Genomic DNA, 17,987 nt, shown 5'->3' on the forward strand with positions numbered 1-17,987 from the left:
AATTTTCCTAAAATGAAAACAACCCAAGCAGCCCGCTAAGTGACATATCGCTGGAATCAGGGTCTCTGACCCTACATTTTGCTGCACTAAGACAAAAGTCTGGTGACTGATTCCCTTTAAACTGTTTAGATACAGATCTGAGTTATAATAACTGTGCAGATTGTGGTATTTTTTTAAGAGATGCAGACCAATGTGATAAGATGACAAACTCCTCTCCGCTTTTGGTACCATGAAAGGGATTTTCCCAGTAGAAATGTTTATGGTATATAGAATGGATGACCCATAAATTGCAGAATGACAACTTACTGACTTACTGGTGAAGTGGGTGGTCAATATTAATGCCTACAGTCCAGGGACCGCCGTTGTGCCACCAGTAATATATGTTGAGCCAGAAGGACTATAGGCCTGTAGTGATGCTACTTTTGCTTTACCTTAGATATGCTTCTTCCCACCTTAGATATGCTTCTAGCACATAAAGACTGCTGCGTGGTTGAATCTCCCGGAGCAGCGGAGACCGGTATCTGCCCCCAAAACTCAGCAATGCTGAATGTGGACTGATATAGGATCAAACAAATATTTGCGCTATTCATATACTGTAAATCACTCTACTAGAAAAAAAACCCTTTGAATATTAGGACTACTGTGCATCCTTGATAATGGATTTCCAGGTAAAAGATCCTATTAAGTACACTTAAAGCAAACCTGTCAGCAGGATTTTGCTAAGTAAACTACAGGCATTGTCAGGTTGCTGCTGTTACACTGATTAAAATGATACCTGGTGTAAAGATATCCGTCTTGTGGTTCTTGTGTAATCCGTATTAGATGTTTTCAGCTAATGATACGCCCGTGCTCCAGGGCGGACTGCAGGCATAGTCTTATCTTACTAAGCCAGAGAAACCAAGGAAAGACCTGTCTACAGTCAGCCACGAAGCACAAACAGTCTGTCTCTATGATGAGGAACATGATTGTGCTTCGGGGCGGCCTGTGGTCAGGTATTTCCTTGATTTCTCTGGCTTAGAGCAGGAAGATAAGACTCTGCCTACAGTTCCGCCCCCGGGCATATCATTAACTGAAAACCTCTAACACTGATTACACAAGAACCACAAGACTGATTTCTTCACCCCAAGTATCATTTTAATTAGTTTAACAGCGACAACCTGATAGTATCTGTAGTTTACTTAGCAAAATGCTGCTGACAGGTTCGCTTTAAAGGTATTCATAGAATAAAACCAGACTTTACAGATATGACAAATGACAAACATGAAAAAATACAGAGAAGTTTCTATACATAACTGTAACCTGCATATAAACCCTGAAGATTATGTAGGTACATGATCACACACAGTCGGCATATAATGGAATTTACTATACTTTCACTTGATATTGAGCAGATGTCATTCTATAGCGGCAACGTAACCTAAACTGTATGTAGTAATCGTCTGAGACTGTGATATGAAATAGGAAAACATAGGGGAAAGCTGGTGTATTGTGCTATGCAAGTGCATGATAGATTATCCAGAGCGCTTCTTTAACTCCTTCACAGCAGATTTTCAGTTTCACGTTTTCATTTTCCCCTCACTTTCTTCAAAGAGTAACAACTGTTTTTTCTCTCTGTGAACACAGCTTATTTTTTGGGATACGAGTAGTAGTTTTGAATGACACCCCTGATTTTACCTTACACCATACTGAAAAAATGGGAAAAAATTCCAAGTTCGGCAATTGTTTGCTTTTTATGGCATCCATTGCATGGTAAAAAGTGATCTGGCCGTACGGATCTCCAGGTCAGTAAGACTAGGGTAAGGCCACACTTGTATATACATATATTTTATTTTAACGTAGAAAAGTTTATAAAACAAATTTGGCTTGCGTCATCATCTTCTGAGATCGGCAACGTTTTATTTTTCTGTTGATTGAGCCATATGAGGGTTTCCTAAGTTGATGGTTTTATTTATTCCAATTTAGGGTATATGCAACGTTATTATTGCTATTAATTTCATTTTTTCAAGGAGACGAAGCAGCTGAAAATACATAATACTGACATTTTGATTTCTTTCCACCATATGGGTTACAGTAATTACTTTTATATTTTAATAGACCGGACATTTTAGGGATAGAGCAATACAAAAATGTTTATATTTTAATATCTTTTATTAAAGGAGGGAAGTGTAGTGATAGGAATTTAAAAAAATTTTTTTTTCAGTTTTTTTCACTTTATGGTAAAGGACTTAAACCTGTATAGAACAGTATTGCAGTATGTAGTATAAATCACGGTATGCTATGAGGCGTGAGTGCCAATATTGCAGCGGCAGGCATGGTAACCCATTGGTACACCATTACTGTGTGGGGACAATCGAAGCAGGTGCCTGCATTCACTGACAACCCCTTCATTTAAATACCGCTGTCAGAGATTAACAGTAGCATCTAAATGATTAAAGGGAACCTGTCACCCCCAAATTCGAAGATGAGGTAAGCCCACCGGCATCGGGGGCTTATCTACAGCATTCTGCGGTTCTGGTCCGATGGGCGTCACGGTCCGGTCCGGGGCCTCCCATCTTCATAGGATGACGTCCTCTTCTTGTCTTCACTCTGCGGCTCCGGCGTACTTTGTCTGCCTTGTGGAGGGCAGAGCAAAGTACTGCAGTGCGCAGGCGCTGGGCCTCTCTGACCTTTCCCAAGAAGAGGACGTCACCGTAAGAAGATGAGAGGCCCCGGACCATGACACCCATCGCACCGGGACCACCCCTGGGTGAGTATAATCTAACCTCTTTTTTTCTTCTTTTAGGATACATCGGGGGCTATCTACAGCATTCCAGAATGCTGTAGATAAGCCCTTGATGCCAGTGGGCTTAGCTCATCTTCGATTTTGGGGGTGACAGGTTCCCTTTAAAGAGAGTCCGTCAGCACAATTTCGTAAGGTACAATCACAGCTGTAATGGCGCAGTATGACTGACTACATTGATAACTTTGGTAAAGAAATCCCTGTTGTGGTTCTTCTTTAACCCTTTAATGATGGAGCCAATTCTTAACTTAATGACCAGGCCAAAATTCTGACTAGTGTCAGGTAATAATTTTGGAACGCTTCAACAAATCCCACTGATTCTGATATTGATTTTTCGTGACACATTGTATTTTATAATTACATGTGAACCAACCTGTAGCTGCACGTGGAAGAGGAGGCCCCCTCTTCCACCTACAGCTACAGGTTGGTTCACATGCTACTATTGTTATTATTTATGCAGCCTTTCTATTGTATGGGATTTCCCCCTTATATATTTATTTATACGCTGCACTCTGCACATTGCTATATATGAACCTCCCTTTGTATTTAGCCCGTTGTTATTTAGCTTTGTTCTTATGAGAGATTCACTCCGTTAAAAGGTTTTTTTTCATATACTTATGGGTCATCATTGTTTTCTTATATGGTTCGTAGTCTCTTTACCATTTCCATGTATGTTACATATTATACTGTTTATATTCACTGCCTTTAAAAACCTTATATGACAGGAGTAGCTTACATTCTTTCTGCTTATATATATTACCGGTGTGGCTACTTGGATGTGGCACTAATGTGTTGCTTTCCCTTTTCTTTTGCATCGTTTATTATTATTCTCATTATTGTTGTTCTATAATAATTTTTTAATATATTTTTCAATTAATTAGTTATTTTTAGCTCTGGTGTCCATTTCTTTTTTGTTTTCTGTATATGTATTATGGCGGAGCATATGTGGTATTTGCCCTAAATAGTTGGTTTACATTTATTATTTATTACTAACTTTTTTTTTTTTACGGTGTTCGCCGTATGGACTAAATAACATGACAGTTTTATATACATCAGGTAATTCTGGATGCGGTGATACCAATTATGCTTTTTTGTTTTAAATTATTTTTTGTTTTATCCCACAGGCTGCATTTTTAGTGGTGAAATGGCTTTTTGTGATTTTTGTGTGCTTTTTTTGTGTTTATTACATTATTACATGTTTTATGTAACCTTTTTACTTTTCCACTCACTCACATTGTGGAACATGTATATTTTTCACTTTTTTCTGTGGCCTCATGCACTGCAGTACTCGTGTCAGTGACTCACTCACTGTGCCTGAAAGACCCTGCTTATAGAAGGATTGTACCTTGGGGTCATCAGCCGATTCTGATTGATCCTGCCATAGGAGTTCTTTTAACCCCCTTTTAGCCACTTGACAGCGGTATTTAAGTAGTTAATTGACCTCAATCGCTTTTAAAACTAGCTGGGGCCGATACCACAGGGTGTCAGATGTCATGTACAACTGTCACCTGTGAAAATTTCAGCTGCAGAGCGGCAATATTCACTTCTTCTGGGCTGTTAAAAAGTGGCGCTGCGGAATAAGACCCTTTAACGCCATTTTGGCGGTTGTGAGGGGGTTAATTACCATTTAAATTTTTCTGCTAATTAGATTCAAATAGAGTGGGCAGGTCACTGAAAAAGCAGTGTTGTAAAAGTCCCGGTGACAGTCTGAGGGGCCATGGAATCTCATACAGGGAGACCCAGGGTACAGTCTGGCCCCTGTCCAACAAAATCTAATTAGTAGAAAACTTTCAATGGTGACTAACCCCTTAACCTTCGCAGGTATTTTACTTTTTGCGTTTTCGTTTTTTGCTTCCCTTCTTCCCAGAGCCATAACTTTTCTATTTTTAGGTCAATATGGCCAAATGAGGGCTTGTTTTTTGCGAGACGAGTTGTACTTTTGAATGGTTTTAACATATACTGGAAAACAGGAAAAAAAATTCCAAGTGTGGTGAAATTGCAAAAAAAAGTGCAATCCCACAGTTGTTTTTTGTTTTCCGTTTTTACTCTGATCTCTGCAGCACATCTCAGCAGCTCCACTGCCTGGCTCAGTGTGGCACACGATGAAGTGACCTCATTGCGCCCGTTGAGTCAGAAGAATAGGGGGAATGATGGGAGAGGTAGCATTGACTCTCTCCTCCATCATTGATTTCAACTGTATCGGCATCTAAGATGCGAGAGGGAGGGGCAGAGTCGGTGCTGGTACCTGGTCCACGACTCACAGACCCCATAGCGGCCACGTGGTGTTCAACTATTAGCGGTACACCACTGACTGGAGTCAGAAGGGGGAGACGTGTATTTGTGCATTTTTAAATCAGTGAGTACGAGGTGGCCATTATACTGGAGGAATATGGGGTGTGCATTAAACTCTATGAGGCTGCATTATACTATATTGGTGCTGCATTATACTATGAGGCTGTATTATACTGTATCGGGCTGCATATTACTATATGGGGCTGCATTATTCTATATGGGACTGCATTTTACTATATGGAGGCTGCGCTATATTCTATGGGGCTGCATTATACTATATGAGGCGCACTATACTTTACATAGTAACATAGTAACATAGTTATTAAGGTTGAAGGAAGACTTAGTCCATCTAGTTCAACCCATAGCCTTACCTAACATGTTGATCCAGAGGAAGGCAAAAAAAAACCATGTAGCAAAGAGTAAGCTCCACATTGGGGAAAAAAATTCCTTCCCGACTCCACATACGGCAATCAGACTAGTTCCCTGGATCAACGCCCTATCAAGGAATCTAGTGTATATACCCTGCAACATTATACTTTTCAAGAAAGGCATCCAGTTCCCTCTTAAATTTATGTAATGAATCACCTAATTACAACATCATACGGCAGAGAGTTCCATAGTCTCACTGCTCTTACAGTAAAGAATCCGCGTCTGTTATTATGCCTAACCTTCTTTCCTCCAGACGTAGAGGATGCCCCCTTATCCCTGTCTCAGGTCTATGATTAAAAAGATCATCAGAAAGGTCTTTGTACTGTCCCCTCATATATTTATACATTAAAATAAGATCACCCCTTAGCCTTCATTTTTCCAAACTAAATAGCCCCAAGTGTAATAACCTATCTTGGTATTGCAGACCCCCCAGTCCTCTAATAACCTTGGTCGCTCTTCTCTGCACCCGCTCTAGTTCAGCTATGTCTTTCTTATACACTGGAGATCATAACTGTTACAACAAAAAGGAGCACCCAGCAGTCAAAAAGTCCAAATTTGACTGCTGGGTGCTCCTTTTTGTTGTATTTGTTATACATTGCAGTTGTCCAGGTGTCCAGGCATAGGTGGTGGTATATTGGATAGATATACAGCAGTGTGTGGTTCTCTATATACACACACGTTCAGTTTGGACAGAATTGGTCTCCACCACTGATAATGCTCTTTGGGATTTTCTTATAGACCATAACTGTGCACAGTATTCTAAGTGTGGTTGCACTAGTGACTTGTATAGAGGTAAAATTATGTTCTCCTCATGAGCATCTATGCCTCTTTTAATTCATCCCATTATTTTATTTGCCTTTGTAGCAGCTGCCTGACACTGGCCACTAAATTTGAGTTTGTCATCCACCCATATTCCCAGGTCTTTTTCATTGACGGTTTTGCCCTTTATGGGCCTGAATTATACTATATGGGGCTGCATTATACTGAGGCACATTATACTGTATGGGACTACATACTTTATGAGGCTGCATTACACTCTATGGGGGTGCATTATACTCTATAGGTGCTGCACTATACTCTATAGGGGCTGCATTATACTCTATGGGGGTAGCATTATATTTTACAGAGGCTGCATTATTCTGTATGGGGCTGCATTATACTGAATGGGGCTGCATTATACTATTTGGGGCTACATTATACTGTATGAGGCTGCATTATACTCTATGGGGCTGCATTATACTCTTTGGGGCTACATTAAACTATATGGAGGCTGCATTATACTGTATGGGGGCTGCATTATACTTTATGGGGCTGCATTATACTTTATCAAGAATTATTGGGAATGCATTATACTATATGAGGGCTGCAATACACTGTAAGTAAGACTATGGGGAATGCATTATACTGTATGGAGGACTATGGGGAATGCATTATACTCTATAGAGGACTCTGGGGAATGCATTATACTATATGAAGGACTATGGAGTCAATTATACTATGGGGAGTACATATCACTATATGAAGAATTATGGAGGTGATTTATTCTATTGGGAGGACTATGGGATGCATTATACTATATTGAGGTCTATGAGGAGTGTATTATAGTATATAGAGGACTATGGGTAGTGGATTATACTGTATGGAGAATTATGGGGTGCACTATACTATATGGAAGACTACTGGGTGGATTATACTTCATGGAGGGCTTTGGGATACATTATACTATATTGAGGACTATGGGTAGTGTATTCTGCTACATGGATGACTATAGGGAGTGCATTATACTATATGGAGGACTATGAGTAGTGTATTATACTATATGGAGTTCTATGGGGAGTGTATTGTACTATATGGAGGACTATGGGGAACATTATACTATGTGGAGGACTATGTGGTACATTATTCTATATGGAGGCCTATGGGGTGTGCATTATACTATGTGGAGGACTATGGAGTACATTATACTAAACAAGCAAAATGCTGCCTATTCATCGAGTCATTGGATTGTTTATGCCGGAAAATAAATCACTGTTCACAGCAGCACTTCACCCCGATGAAAACTGCAGATATGCTGCTGATAACATGATGCTGCATGGAGACAGACTGATCTACTAGTAATCGCTCCGTGCCCATTCTTCCTCAGCCTGTGTAAAGAGGCTGGGAAACAAGCATCAAACAACTTCAATATTGTTGATCACGCTCATTTAAAGGTCTGAATTCAGTAAATGTAAATACAGCCAAAATATTTCTGTGTGATGGTGCTATATGTTAGCATTTGGGGCCCCCACTTTAAACTTTTGCTCAGGGATCCACTTTGTCTAAAGCCGGCCCAGCTCAGGGGGGCTGAATACAAATGCAAGTCACAAAAAAAAGGTTCAAAATTATATTTCTAAAATGTTTAGAAAACCATGTATCATTTCCTTTACACAAATACTTGCTACTTATTCATGGCATATTACATAAATTCCCAATAAAGTGCATTAAATGTTTTAGGTCTAACGTGCTACAATGTGGAAAAATTCATGGGAATGATTACTTCTTCAAGGCACTGTCTATAATATATATATATATATATACACAAACCCCCACACATATAAACAAATTCATTCAATCTAGTGCAGCAACAGATGAGAAATAGCAAACAGTATGATGCTGAATACACAGTCACACACGTGGTGAGTACACGCCATATGGCACATGTAACATGACTACTGTATCACTTGATGAGTGTGGTTATGGAAGAGACAAGACTCTCATTCACGGGCTCTTGTGACGTGCCCGCTCATGCCATCAGTAATGGTTACTGAGGCATCACATGACCTGTCGGTAAAAAAAAAAAACCTACAAAGCAGACAGTATGTGTGATTCATGTACGTCCGACAACATATGGCAATATAAAAATATTCTGCGCCTGAATGGAAGATACATAAATAATTTTGCATTTTAGTTTTTTCTATTTATTTTCTAGGTTATTGGTTGTTACTTTGATAAATTACAGAAATTAATAAAGCGCAACCATTTCTCCACCAATGAATGCGTATCAGCGGCAGCACACTATCCTAATAACGGGAGCATTGGCTGGGGAGCAGAGCAGCAGATGCCATCAGGTGCCCAGGGAAGCCGGGAGGCTGTGGCTTTGTTCTCTGGCTCACATATAGAGGCAGATAAAGGAGCACAGGCCTTACCATAACAACAGACGGGTGAGCAGCGTGTGCAGGGAGGAGTTCTGCATCCAGTTCCTCCATTCCCTCCGTCAGGCCCTCCACCTCAGTGACAGTGAGCAGCATTGTGGCATGCTTGGCCTTCATGGTTAACATCTTGCACTTGGAGTTCAGTGATGCGATCTGCTCCTGATAGCCTTTGATCTTCTTTGCCAGCTCCTGGGAACACATTTTCAATCAGTGTTCTAGTTAAGACGGAAAAACTGCCATGAAGGAAATCAGCCTTGCATTGTATTGTGTTTCAGGCTTGCAAATAGGCAGGGAGTGACTGGCCAATAACATCAGCGCTCACAAGCCCTGTATCATCTGTCAGCACTGGCTGGAAGGGAGGATGTTGTTTGTGAAGCTGAAGTAAGCCGGCCTGCATCTGACAATACAGAGAAACCACAGAAGAGGAAATCGCAGCCCCAGCCACAATGCACGGCACGCACTACTACACCCAGGACAGAAGTGGCCGAGCAGGAGCTGTCCCCCCAGATGGCTCGTGTCTCCGGCCGCGTAATGAGGTCATGGAGTGACTACAACTATAAAAAATGCAACCGTCAGCTCCAAGCCAAGACTGAAACAATGAGCGAAGAAATGGGAAACAATAGGCGGTTACCACGGCAAATCTTACCCTCCATACCGCCACAAACACCCTATTATATACAATCTGTAACGACTGGCAAAGCCTACTAACACAAAGAAAAATGGAACGATTTTTCAGTAGACCCCTCCGCTGATTTCATGATGATTTATTATAGTATTATAGAGTAAAGTCTATGTCATCAATCGATCTACATTTCACATTACATACAGAATATTGCAGAACACCGCTTGTCCTGATTTAACTGCCTGTATTAGATCTGTGTTCACACTTTTGCTCCGATCAGTCAATTATTTCTTGCAGGTTCAATGTCTGCACAAGACTTGCTGTTCAGCATTCTGGGAGGGGGGAGAGTAACATGAAGTATAAAGTAATAACTGGAGCTGGTGCGGATCGATTCGCCAGAATCAGTCCATCGGCCACGTTAATAATCTATGGTCACTGGATGAGAGGCCTGAGGATTGCCTCCTGCCTCCGTAGCTTAGCACAGCATCACTGTGGTACCGTGTAGCGTCACATATATGTGATATGGCGTCAGGCTGGCTAATCAGAAGAAAAGCCACGACTCTCCTCATTTAAGACATTAGTGGAAAACTTTGTTGTGTACATTTTCATAGTTTCAAGATGAAGTTATTGTGAAGTACAGGACATAGCTATTCCAATTAGTGTAGAGTTTTAAAACTGCCTTCATAAGCGACATAGATCCGGGAGGTTCGAAAAGTTTCTGATACAGATTGTCACACAAAAATACTAGACTACTTGGCATATCTAAACACACGTGGCCAAAATTGTTGGTACCCCTCGTTTAATGACAGAAAAACCCACAGTGTTAGCGCTATATAAAGATTTAGATTTATTTATATACATAAATAATATTTATGTAGTAGTAATTATAATTATCTAAAATATAATAATATATACATGTTTATGTAAAACGATGTTCAAGGATGAAGCTGCTATAATTTATTTTATACGGTTCCTTCTTAGAGAGGTTTTCCACAAGTTTACATCACCACATTATTGGCCCTAAGGTGATTTAAAAAACAAAATAAACAATTCTAAAGTCCAGGATCAGCGTCCACATTCCTTATTCATCACTGTGTCCTGTTCCTGAGTGGGATGTCACATGACTGCTGCAGCCATCAGCAGTTGATGATTGGCAGCAACCTGCACATAATGTATGAGCGTTAAAAAAAAATAGTGGTCTGCAATTCATTTTGCAAAATGTGAAAGTGCCTTCAACCATCAAACACCGTGCTGAATAAGGAGGAGTGAAAAAGGTCTGAGATTAGATTGATTTTCTTTACTTTTCCACCTCTTGGGGCCAATAATGAGGTGTTATAAAGTAGTGCACCACCCCTTTAACTGTAAATAATCTAACCTACAATAATGAGTCCAATGGAGATCATAAATATCTGACTCATTTAGGGAAAAGGAGTACATTGAACATTGATACACTCTGCAATTCCCAAGAGCATTACGTTTATGTGCCAGTCTAATATTTAGTGCAGCATGTGGACAAAGGCCCAATAACCAAAGTCCCAAAAATTAGAAACGTGTCTGTCTAATAAACCTGTACGGAACGGCTCTCCACTCTAGCCCATAGGTGGGTCTGGATCGTGGGACATCAATGACATGGCTCTTATGGGGCACAAGGACAGGGACTGTCTTCATGAGGCAACCCCTTTAATAAAACGTTCTATTACATTTTCATTTTAAGATTTGAGGAAAATGCCTCTGAACTTTAAGTTACTATCAGATTTAACAATCTCGATCACTTTAATTACCATGTATAATTACCTCGTGGCGTTTAATCTGGAACTGTAATTCCTGGATATTGCTGGTGGTTACTTTTGCATCTTGTAATTCCCGATGTGCCTCCTCTATTAGCTGCTGCAAGTGCTTCATTTCATGCTCATACTGCTCATACTGAACCACTGCCTCCTGAAGGGTTAATGTGCAATTATCAACCAAACTGATCATTAAAAAAATGCACTCTATGTGACCCGAAGAAACACAAATATTTGGTAACAGCTGGAGCTGATAAAGCACGAAGAAGATGAGCTGATAACTGCTGTATAGAAATCAATGGGCTGGAGAGAGCTGACTAACTACTGAGTATACTTGTCTCTGGTGATCAATCTGCTTGGAAATCAACTGTACACTATAGAAGATAAAAGCTCTTATATCAGGTGAATGAAGCCAGAAAAAGCAAGTCAATTTCAAATTTGCATTTTTGAACGCTGTCTAATTAAAGCTAATAACACAAAAATACTCCTTTAACAACTACACTCATGTACAGTACTTCTGTGATAATACCACTTTTACTATACATAAAATATGTGTTTTCCAAAATAATAATGAATGACTATAATAATGCAGATGTGCCTTGGGTCTTGTACAAATATATCTTTTCATATTGTAAAAAAATCTTGACAAAGAGGAGTTGAATAAATGTATTCTGTATGATGGAACTCATATTGGGGCAATTGTTGTATGGTGGCTTCATGGGACTGACATTGGAGAGAGAATATGTCATACGACAAGGCAGACACTAGGGAGAGGGTGATGGGAAGAACACAACACAACAATGGATGGATTCACAGAAAGCAGAATGTTGTGTGATGCTTTTATGAAGAAATAACATAAATTTGAGAAGCAGATAGGAATTTATGAGTCTGACAAATAGGATAACTTTAAGAGATGATATCTGTGAGTGCTTACCTGCATAATATTACACTGCTGGATGGCGGTATGTTGAAGACGGCTGGTCTCCTCTTGCAACCTGACAGCTGTGCGACATATGGGAAGACTAGTGACTACTTCTTCAGGAATTCTTAAGGCACTTTGGCAAAGTTGGACAGCGTGAACCTTTGGTTTTAGGGACTCCATTTTGGATAGTAGGTGCTGTGAAGACAAGTTATTAAATATTTGTACCTGAAGAAAGATTTACGTCTAACACATGCACATTACAGTTCATTATGGCCCTGTCCTGAGGCTGAAAGCAATGGTGTGCAGGGAAAATGCATTCTGTAACCAGTGCTGCAGTTCCTTCATTGGGTGACTCTACCAATCAGAAAGGTGTGTTTTTTATTTCAGTGCTGGAGTGGTGCTACTAATGAAGTTCCCTTTTGGCTGTTCCGGCGCCATTATGGTCCCAATCCAGCATCACGTGAACGCAACGTCTGACTGACAAAGGTAATGGTCACAATCTCTCAACGCAAGTCTGACAGCATCATTCTGACTGTCACATAATTACATTGAGCAATGACCATCGAGTTGCCCAACAAACACTGGAGTGATCTGGCAGGTCACAACCTGCAGAAGACCAACCAGAGAGGCTCTGATAAAAAATGAAGATGTTGGCTGGTAAGTATAATACTAGAGGTGGGGAACTTACATTAGTGCACCCAGTACATAATAAAAACAAGCTAGAGTGGTGCTTTAAGGTCTGCTGTGACTAACCAACCCAATATAAACACCCCAAAGCTTGCCCACCTCAAATCTGTGCCCTTGGCGCCCACCACCCTGCTCACTCTCTCTGGATCACTCTGGAATGCCCGCTCCATCTCCAATAAACTCCACGTGATTTACAACCTCTTTACCTCTCATAATCTTTCATTTCTGGGCATCACCGAAACATGGCTGATACCCTCTGACACAACCTCCCCTGCTGCACTATGTTACGGTGGCCTCCACTTCACCCACACTCCTCACCCTGGCAACAAACATGGTGGAGGAGTGGGCCTTCTCCTTTAATCCAACTGTACCTTTAACCCAATCCCACCTCTACCCTCCCTTATACTCCCTTCTTTTGAAGTCCACTCTGTCCGCATCTACTCTCCCTCAAACCATAACTTAGATTGTGAGCCCCATCGGGGACAGCGATGATAATGTGTGCAAACTGTAAAGAACTTAGGAATATGGTGCCGCTATATAAAAATAAAGATTATTAACCTCCAAATAGCCGTCATATACTGACCACCGGGCCCGACCACTGCCTTTATTGACCAATTCTCCACCTGGCTCCTTCACTTTCTGTCTGGTGACATTCCCACCATCATCATGGGTGACTTCAACATCCCCATTGACACCCACCAGTCAGCAGCCTCCAAACTCCTGTCCCTTACTTCATCTTTTGGACTTAATCAGTGGTCCTCCTCAGCCACCCACACAGCCGGACATAGATTAGACCTGGTCTTCACCCGTCTCTGCTCCCAATCTAACTTCACAACCTCCCAACTCCCTTTATCTGACCACCATCTACTCACTTTCTCATCCCTGTCCTCCTCACCTGTCACCCATGTCCTGCAACATGCGCACCCCTGCAGAAACCTCACACACCTTGACACCCACACGCTCTCTGACTCTATCCTACCACTAGCATCCATATCCTCACTTCATGACACAGACACTGCCACTAGTTTCTAGAATGCCACTCTTGCATCAGCCATCGACTCGGTCGCCCCTGTCATGCATAGCAGAGTGCGACAAATCAATAGACAACCCTGGCACAATAACAGCACTAAAAACCTTCGACAAGTATCCAGAACTGCAGAACGGCATTGGAAGAAAACGCATTCACAAAATGATTTCACTGCACTCAAACAAGCAACACTCGCATGCAAATCAGCTCTCACCTCTGCTAAACAGGCCTATTTTACATCCCTCGTATCTTCCTTATCCCACAACCCCAAACAGTTGTTGAACACTTTTAACTCCCTCCACCGCCCCCTCTAAGTTCACTAATCGTTGCTGAGAGCTTTGCCACGCACTTCAAAAATATGATAGACCAAACAAGGCAAGTCTTTGCTGTCAAACCACCACAACCCCTTTGTATACCAGACCAATGCCCTAACCCCATAACTTCCCTCTCCAAAATCACTGAAGGGGAGCTTGCTCATTTTCTCTCCAAATCACAGCTCACCACTCGTGCACTTGACCCCATCCCAGCTCCTCCCCAACCTCACCACTACAATAATCCCATCCCTAACCCATTTCTTCAACCTATCACTAACTTCTGGTACCTTCCCCTCTGCTTTCAAACATGCCACAATCACACCTATCCTCAAAAAGCCATCCCTTGACCCAAGCACTATGTCCAGCTATCGCCCCATATCTTTGCTCCAATTTGCTTCCAAACTACTTGAGCAGTACGTCCATGCTGAACTTTCCTCTCACTTTGCATCTAATTCTCTCTTCGACAACCTACAATCTGGCTTCCGTCCACACCATTCCATTGAGACTGCCCTGACCAAAATTACTAAAGACTTACTTACAGCCAAAGCTTACAGACAATTCTCTATACTTCTCCTTCTAGACCTGTCCTCTGCCTTTGACACAGTTGACCACTGCCTCCTACTACAGATTCTCTCTTCCTTTGGTGTAAAAGACCTTGCCCTATCTTGGATCTCCTCATACCTTACCAACCGTACATTTAGCATTTCCTACTCCCATACTACCTATTCATCTCGTCCCCTCTCTGTTGGTGTCCCTCAAGGCTCTGTCATAGGACCCTTGCTCTTCTCAATCTATACACTCGGCCTGGGACAACTCATAAGGTCCTATGGTTTCCAGTACCATCTATATGCTGATGACACTCAGATCTACCTCTCTGGCTCAGATGTCACCTCTCTGCTCTCCAGAATCCCAGAGTGTCTATCAACCATATCCTCCTTCTTCTCCTCTCGCTTCCTCAAACTCAATGTGGACAAATCTGAACTAATTATCTTTCCTCCATCTCGCATATCTTCCCTACCTGATTTATCTATCAAAATAAATGAAATCACACTTTCCCCTGTCCCCAAAATACGCTGCCTCGGAGTAACCCATGACTCTGCCCTGTCCTTCAAACCTTCAAACCGCACATCCAAGCTCTTGCCATCGCCTCCAGCTCAGAAATATTTCCAGAATCTGTCCTTTCCTCAACCCTCACTCTACCAAAATGCCTGTGTATGCCCTAATCATATTCCGCTTCGACTACTGCAACATACTCCTATGTGGCCTACCTTCTAACACTCTCGCACCCCTCCAGTCCATCCTTAACTCTGCTGCCCGACTAACTACACTCTTGCTTCCCCTCTTTGCAAATCCCTTCACTGGCTCCCATTTTCCCACAGTATCCAGTTTAAACTACTAACACTGACCTACAAAGCCATCCATAACCTTTCTCCTCCATATATTTCCAAACTAATCTCTCAATATCTTCCCTCACATAATCTCCGGTCCTCCCAAGACCTTCTTCTCTCCTCCATGCTTATTCGTTCCTCACCCAATCGCCTCCAAGACTTCTCCCGAATATCCCCCATCCTCTGGAATTCTGTGCCCCAACACGTCCGGTTATCCACCAAATTTGGATCCTTCAAAAGAAACCTGAAAACCCACCTCTTCAAGAAAGCTTACAACCTGTAATGACCACACGGCCACCTCAACACCATCGAAGCTACTGCAACCCCCGACCTACTATCTCCCTCCCCATAATCCCGTAGAATGTAAGCTCGCAAGGGCAGGGTCCTCTTCCCTCTGTACCAGTCTGTGATTGTTAGTTTTGTTTACTGTAAGTGATATTTGTATTTTGATGTAACTCCTTCTCATGTACAGCACCATGGAATTAATGGTGCTATATAAATAAATAATAATAATAACAACTAACGCACAAAGTAGACATGGGCAAAGTACCTGTCTATGAGACAGCTGTTCTTTAAGGCTCAAACGTCCCAGCTCTGGTGAGGTCAGTGTAGTCTGGGCTTGTTCTAAAGCCGTTTGCAATGCTCTAACGTCACTTTCAAACTTCTTCATATCCTGTAGGAAGAACCGACATTGTGAGTAACCTGTTAGCAAACTTGTCTCCCTCGATGGGTTCTCCCATAATTGAATCCTATGGATAGGTAATAAATGCCTGATTTCTGGGGTCAACAGATCACTAGAAAATGAGTCCAGAGATTTTAAATGGACCAACAGCTAAGCATGCACAGTTATTCAACAAGACTAGCAGACTACAGCGCTTGGCTAGCTTCGTCATCCCTAAAGATATTCAACAGAGCAGCACAACGCAAGTTTACATTCAATCACAGCAACAGAGATTATGGAAACTAGGAGCATACACAAAAGATATCACACAGTTGAGTATGTTCACTACAGAATTTCTGTAATTAGATAAGATCAGAGTTTCTGAGGTGCATGAGATTGTACCTTAGCCGCATCCTGAAGGATCTGCAAACGATGCTTTATCGCTTGCTGTAGTTCTTCAGTCTGACGTCCAAGTTCTGACACTTGCTGAGACAATTCTTCTGTGTGGTAAACACTTGACAAATACTCTATCTTTTCATTCATTGCTTCCAGATCACTATGGATGTCTCTGGACTCTTCCAACATCGCCTGGAATAGATACAAATGTATATGAAAGTGGCAGCAATTGGCGGTAGGCTTGTAGAAAACACTTAATAACACACATACTGTACACAGAAAACCAAACAGAAGCCAAGAAATGAATAATTCGCAAAACTATTCATTTTTAACTTTTAGCTTCAGCATTTCTTTTCTATTCTTCTAAAAAAGAAATAATCCTGAAACCACATGAAGACTTTGACATATACACCACAAGCCATGTACTAAATTATACTAAAAAGGTGCCGCAGCGTACCTGGTGAGCCATCGCTTGGTCACGAAGTTGACTCGCCGAGTTCCAGGTGATGTTACTGTTCACTAATATTTTAGACTTTTCAATCCACCGTAGAATAAATTCTAGCATTTCACTGTATTCCTCCAGCTGGACGACAGCCTACATATGGTGATGGAAAAAGTGAGAGGCAGTTAGAAAACAGATTTCTACAGGAAAGGTCTCACTCCAAATGCGACAAATCCGGGTACATCTTTTCTTCACCACAGAAGTTAGTTGACTGTCAGATTTCTGGCTTCTCCTAGCAATCAGTTATCGTAGTCTGTTGTGGAACAAATCTCCAAGAAGTTCCTTGAGCATGGCATACCTGCTTGACTTTGCCGGCTCGGTGTTCCGCCTGTTTGCTGGCTTGCTGCTGTAGTTCAATAAGTTTCCCTATCTTATCTACCAGTTGCTTTCCCAATGTGTGATTCTGTTCAGCAAAGTCTTGCACGCCAGCATCCAGCTCCACCAACTTTATATTGCACTTGTCTAGCTCCTCACATAACATCTGTAGGGAAGAGAAAAAGTTGTCACTGATAGTGAAAAGCAGGAGTCAGCAAGAACCAAGAAAGTGTACGTCTATTTCATCTCATCAAAGTTATTACCTGATTCCACAGATCTAGAGCTCTACAGGAAGAGGAAGAAAATGTACAAGGCTGTAACGTCAGGCTAAATGGATTGGTACAACATGGCATTAGTTAACAAATCAGGCCAGAGCAGAGGATGGAATAGTCTTAAGTGATCAAGCAGATCCCACTGGAATACTTATTTGGCTAAATTCACATCAGTTTTATTTCTCATACACATAAAACAGAAGCTGTTCTTTTTTTCCATTGATCCATTCACTTAAATGGATGAGTTTGGGCCGCAAAATGGATCAGGTCTCCACTTTTTTAATGTGGACCATTGTTCAGCCAAAAAAACCCTGAGATGTGAATAGCTCCATAGACTATAATGTATCTGTGTACTGTTACTGGAAGAACAGACAAATATGCTATAAGCTACCAATGCCAGAAAAAG

General features: G+C 41.5%; 1 protein-coding gene across 1 annotated transcript in view; it reads right to left on the bottom strand.

Annotated features, from left to right (window-relative positions):
• The window catches only part of SYNE1 (spectrin repeat containing nuclear envelope protein 1), a 493,169-nt gene that overhangs the window by 155,597 nt on the left and 319,585 nt on the right, over positions 1 to 17,987 (bottom strand). The window contains exons 83-89 of the mRNA XM_069769177.1: positions 17,293 to 17,475; positions 16,950 to 17,087; positions 16,499 to 16,684; positions 15,986 to 16,108; positions 12,032 to 12,214; positions 11,108 to 11,251; positions 8,686 to 8,880 (exon numbers count right to left, since the gene is read on the bottom strand). Coding sequence (XP_069625278.1) covers positions 8,686 to 8,880; positions 11,108 to 11,251; positions 12,032 to 12,214; positions 15,986 to 16,108; positions 16,499 to 16,684; positions 16,950 to 17,087; positions 17,293 to 17,475 — 1,152 coding nt within the window. The remainder of the gene's footprint in view (positions 1 to 8,685; positions 8,881 to 11,107; positions 11,252 to 12,031; positions 12,215 to 15,985; positions 16,109 to 16,498; positions 16,685 to 16,949; positions 17,088 to 17,292; positions 17,476 to 17,987) is intronic.

The sequence above is a fragment of the Ranitomeya imitator genome, chromosome 5 (assembly GCF_032444005.1).
Source record: "Ranitomeya imitator isolate aRanImi1 chromosome 5, aRanImi1.pri, whole genome shotgun sequence".
In the NCBI taxonomy this organism is placed as follows: Eukaryota; Metazoa; Chordata; class Amphibia; order Anura; family Dendrobatidae; genus Ranitomeya; species Ranitomeya imitator.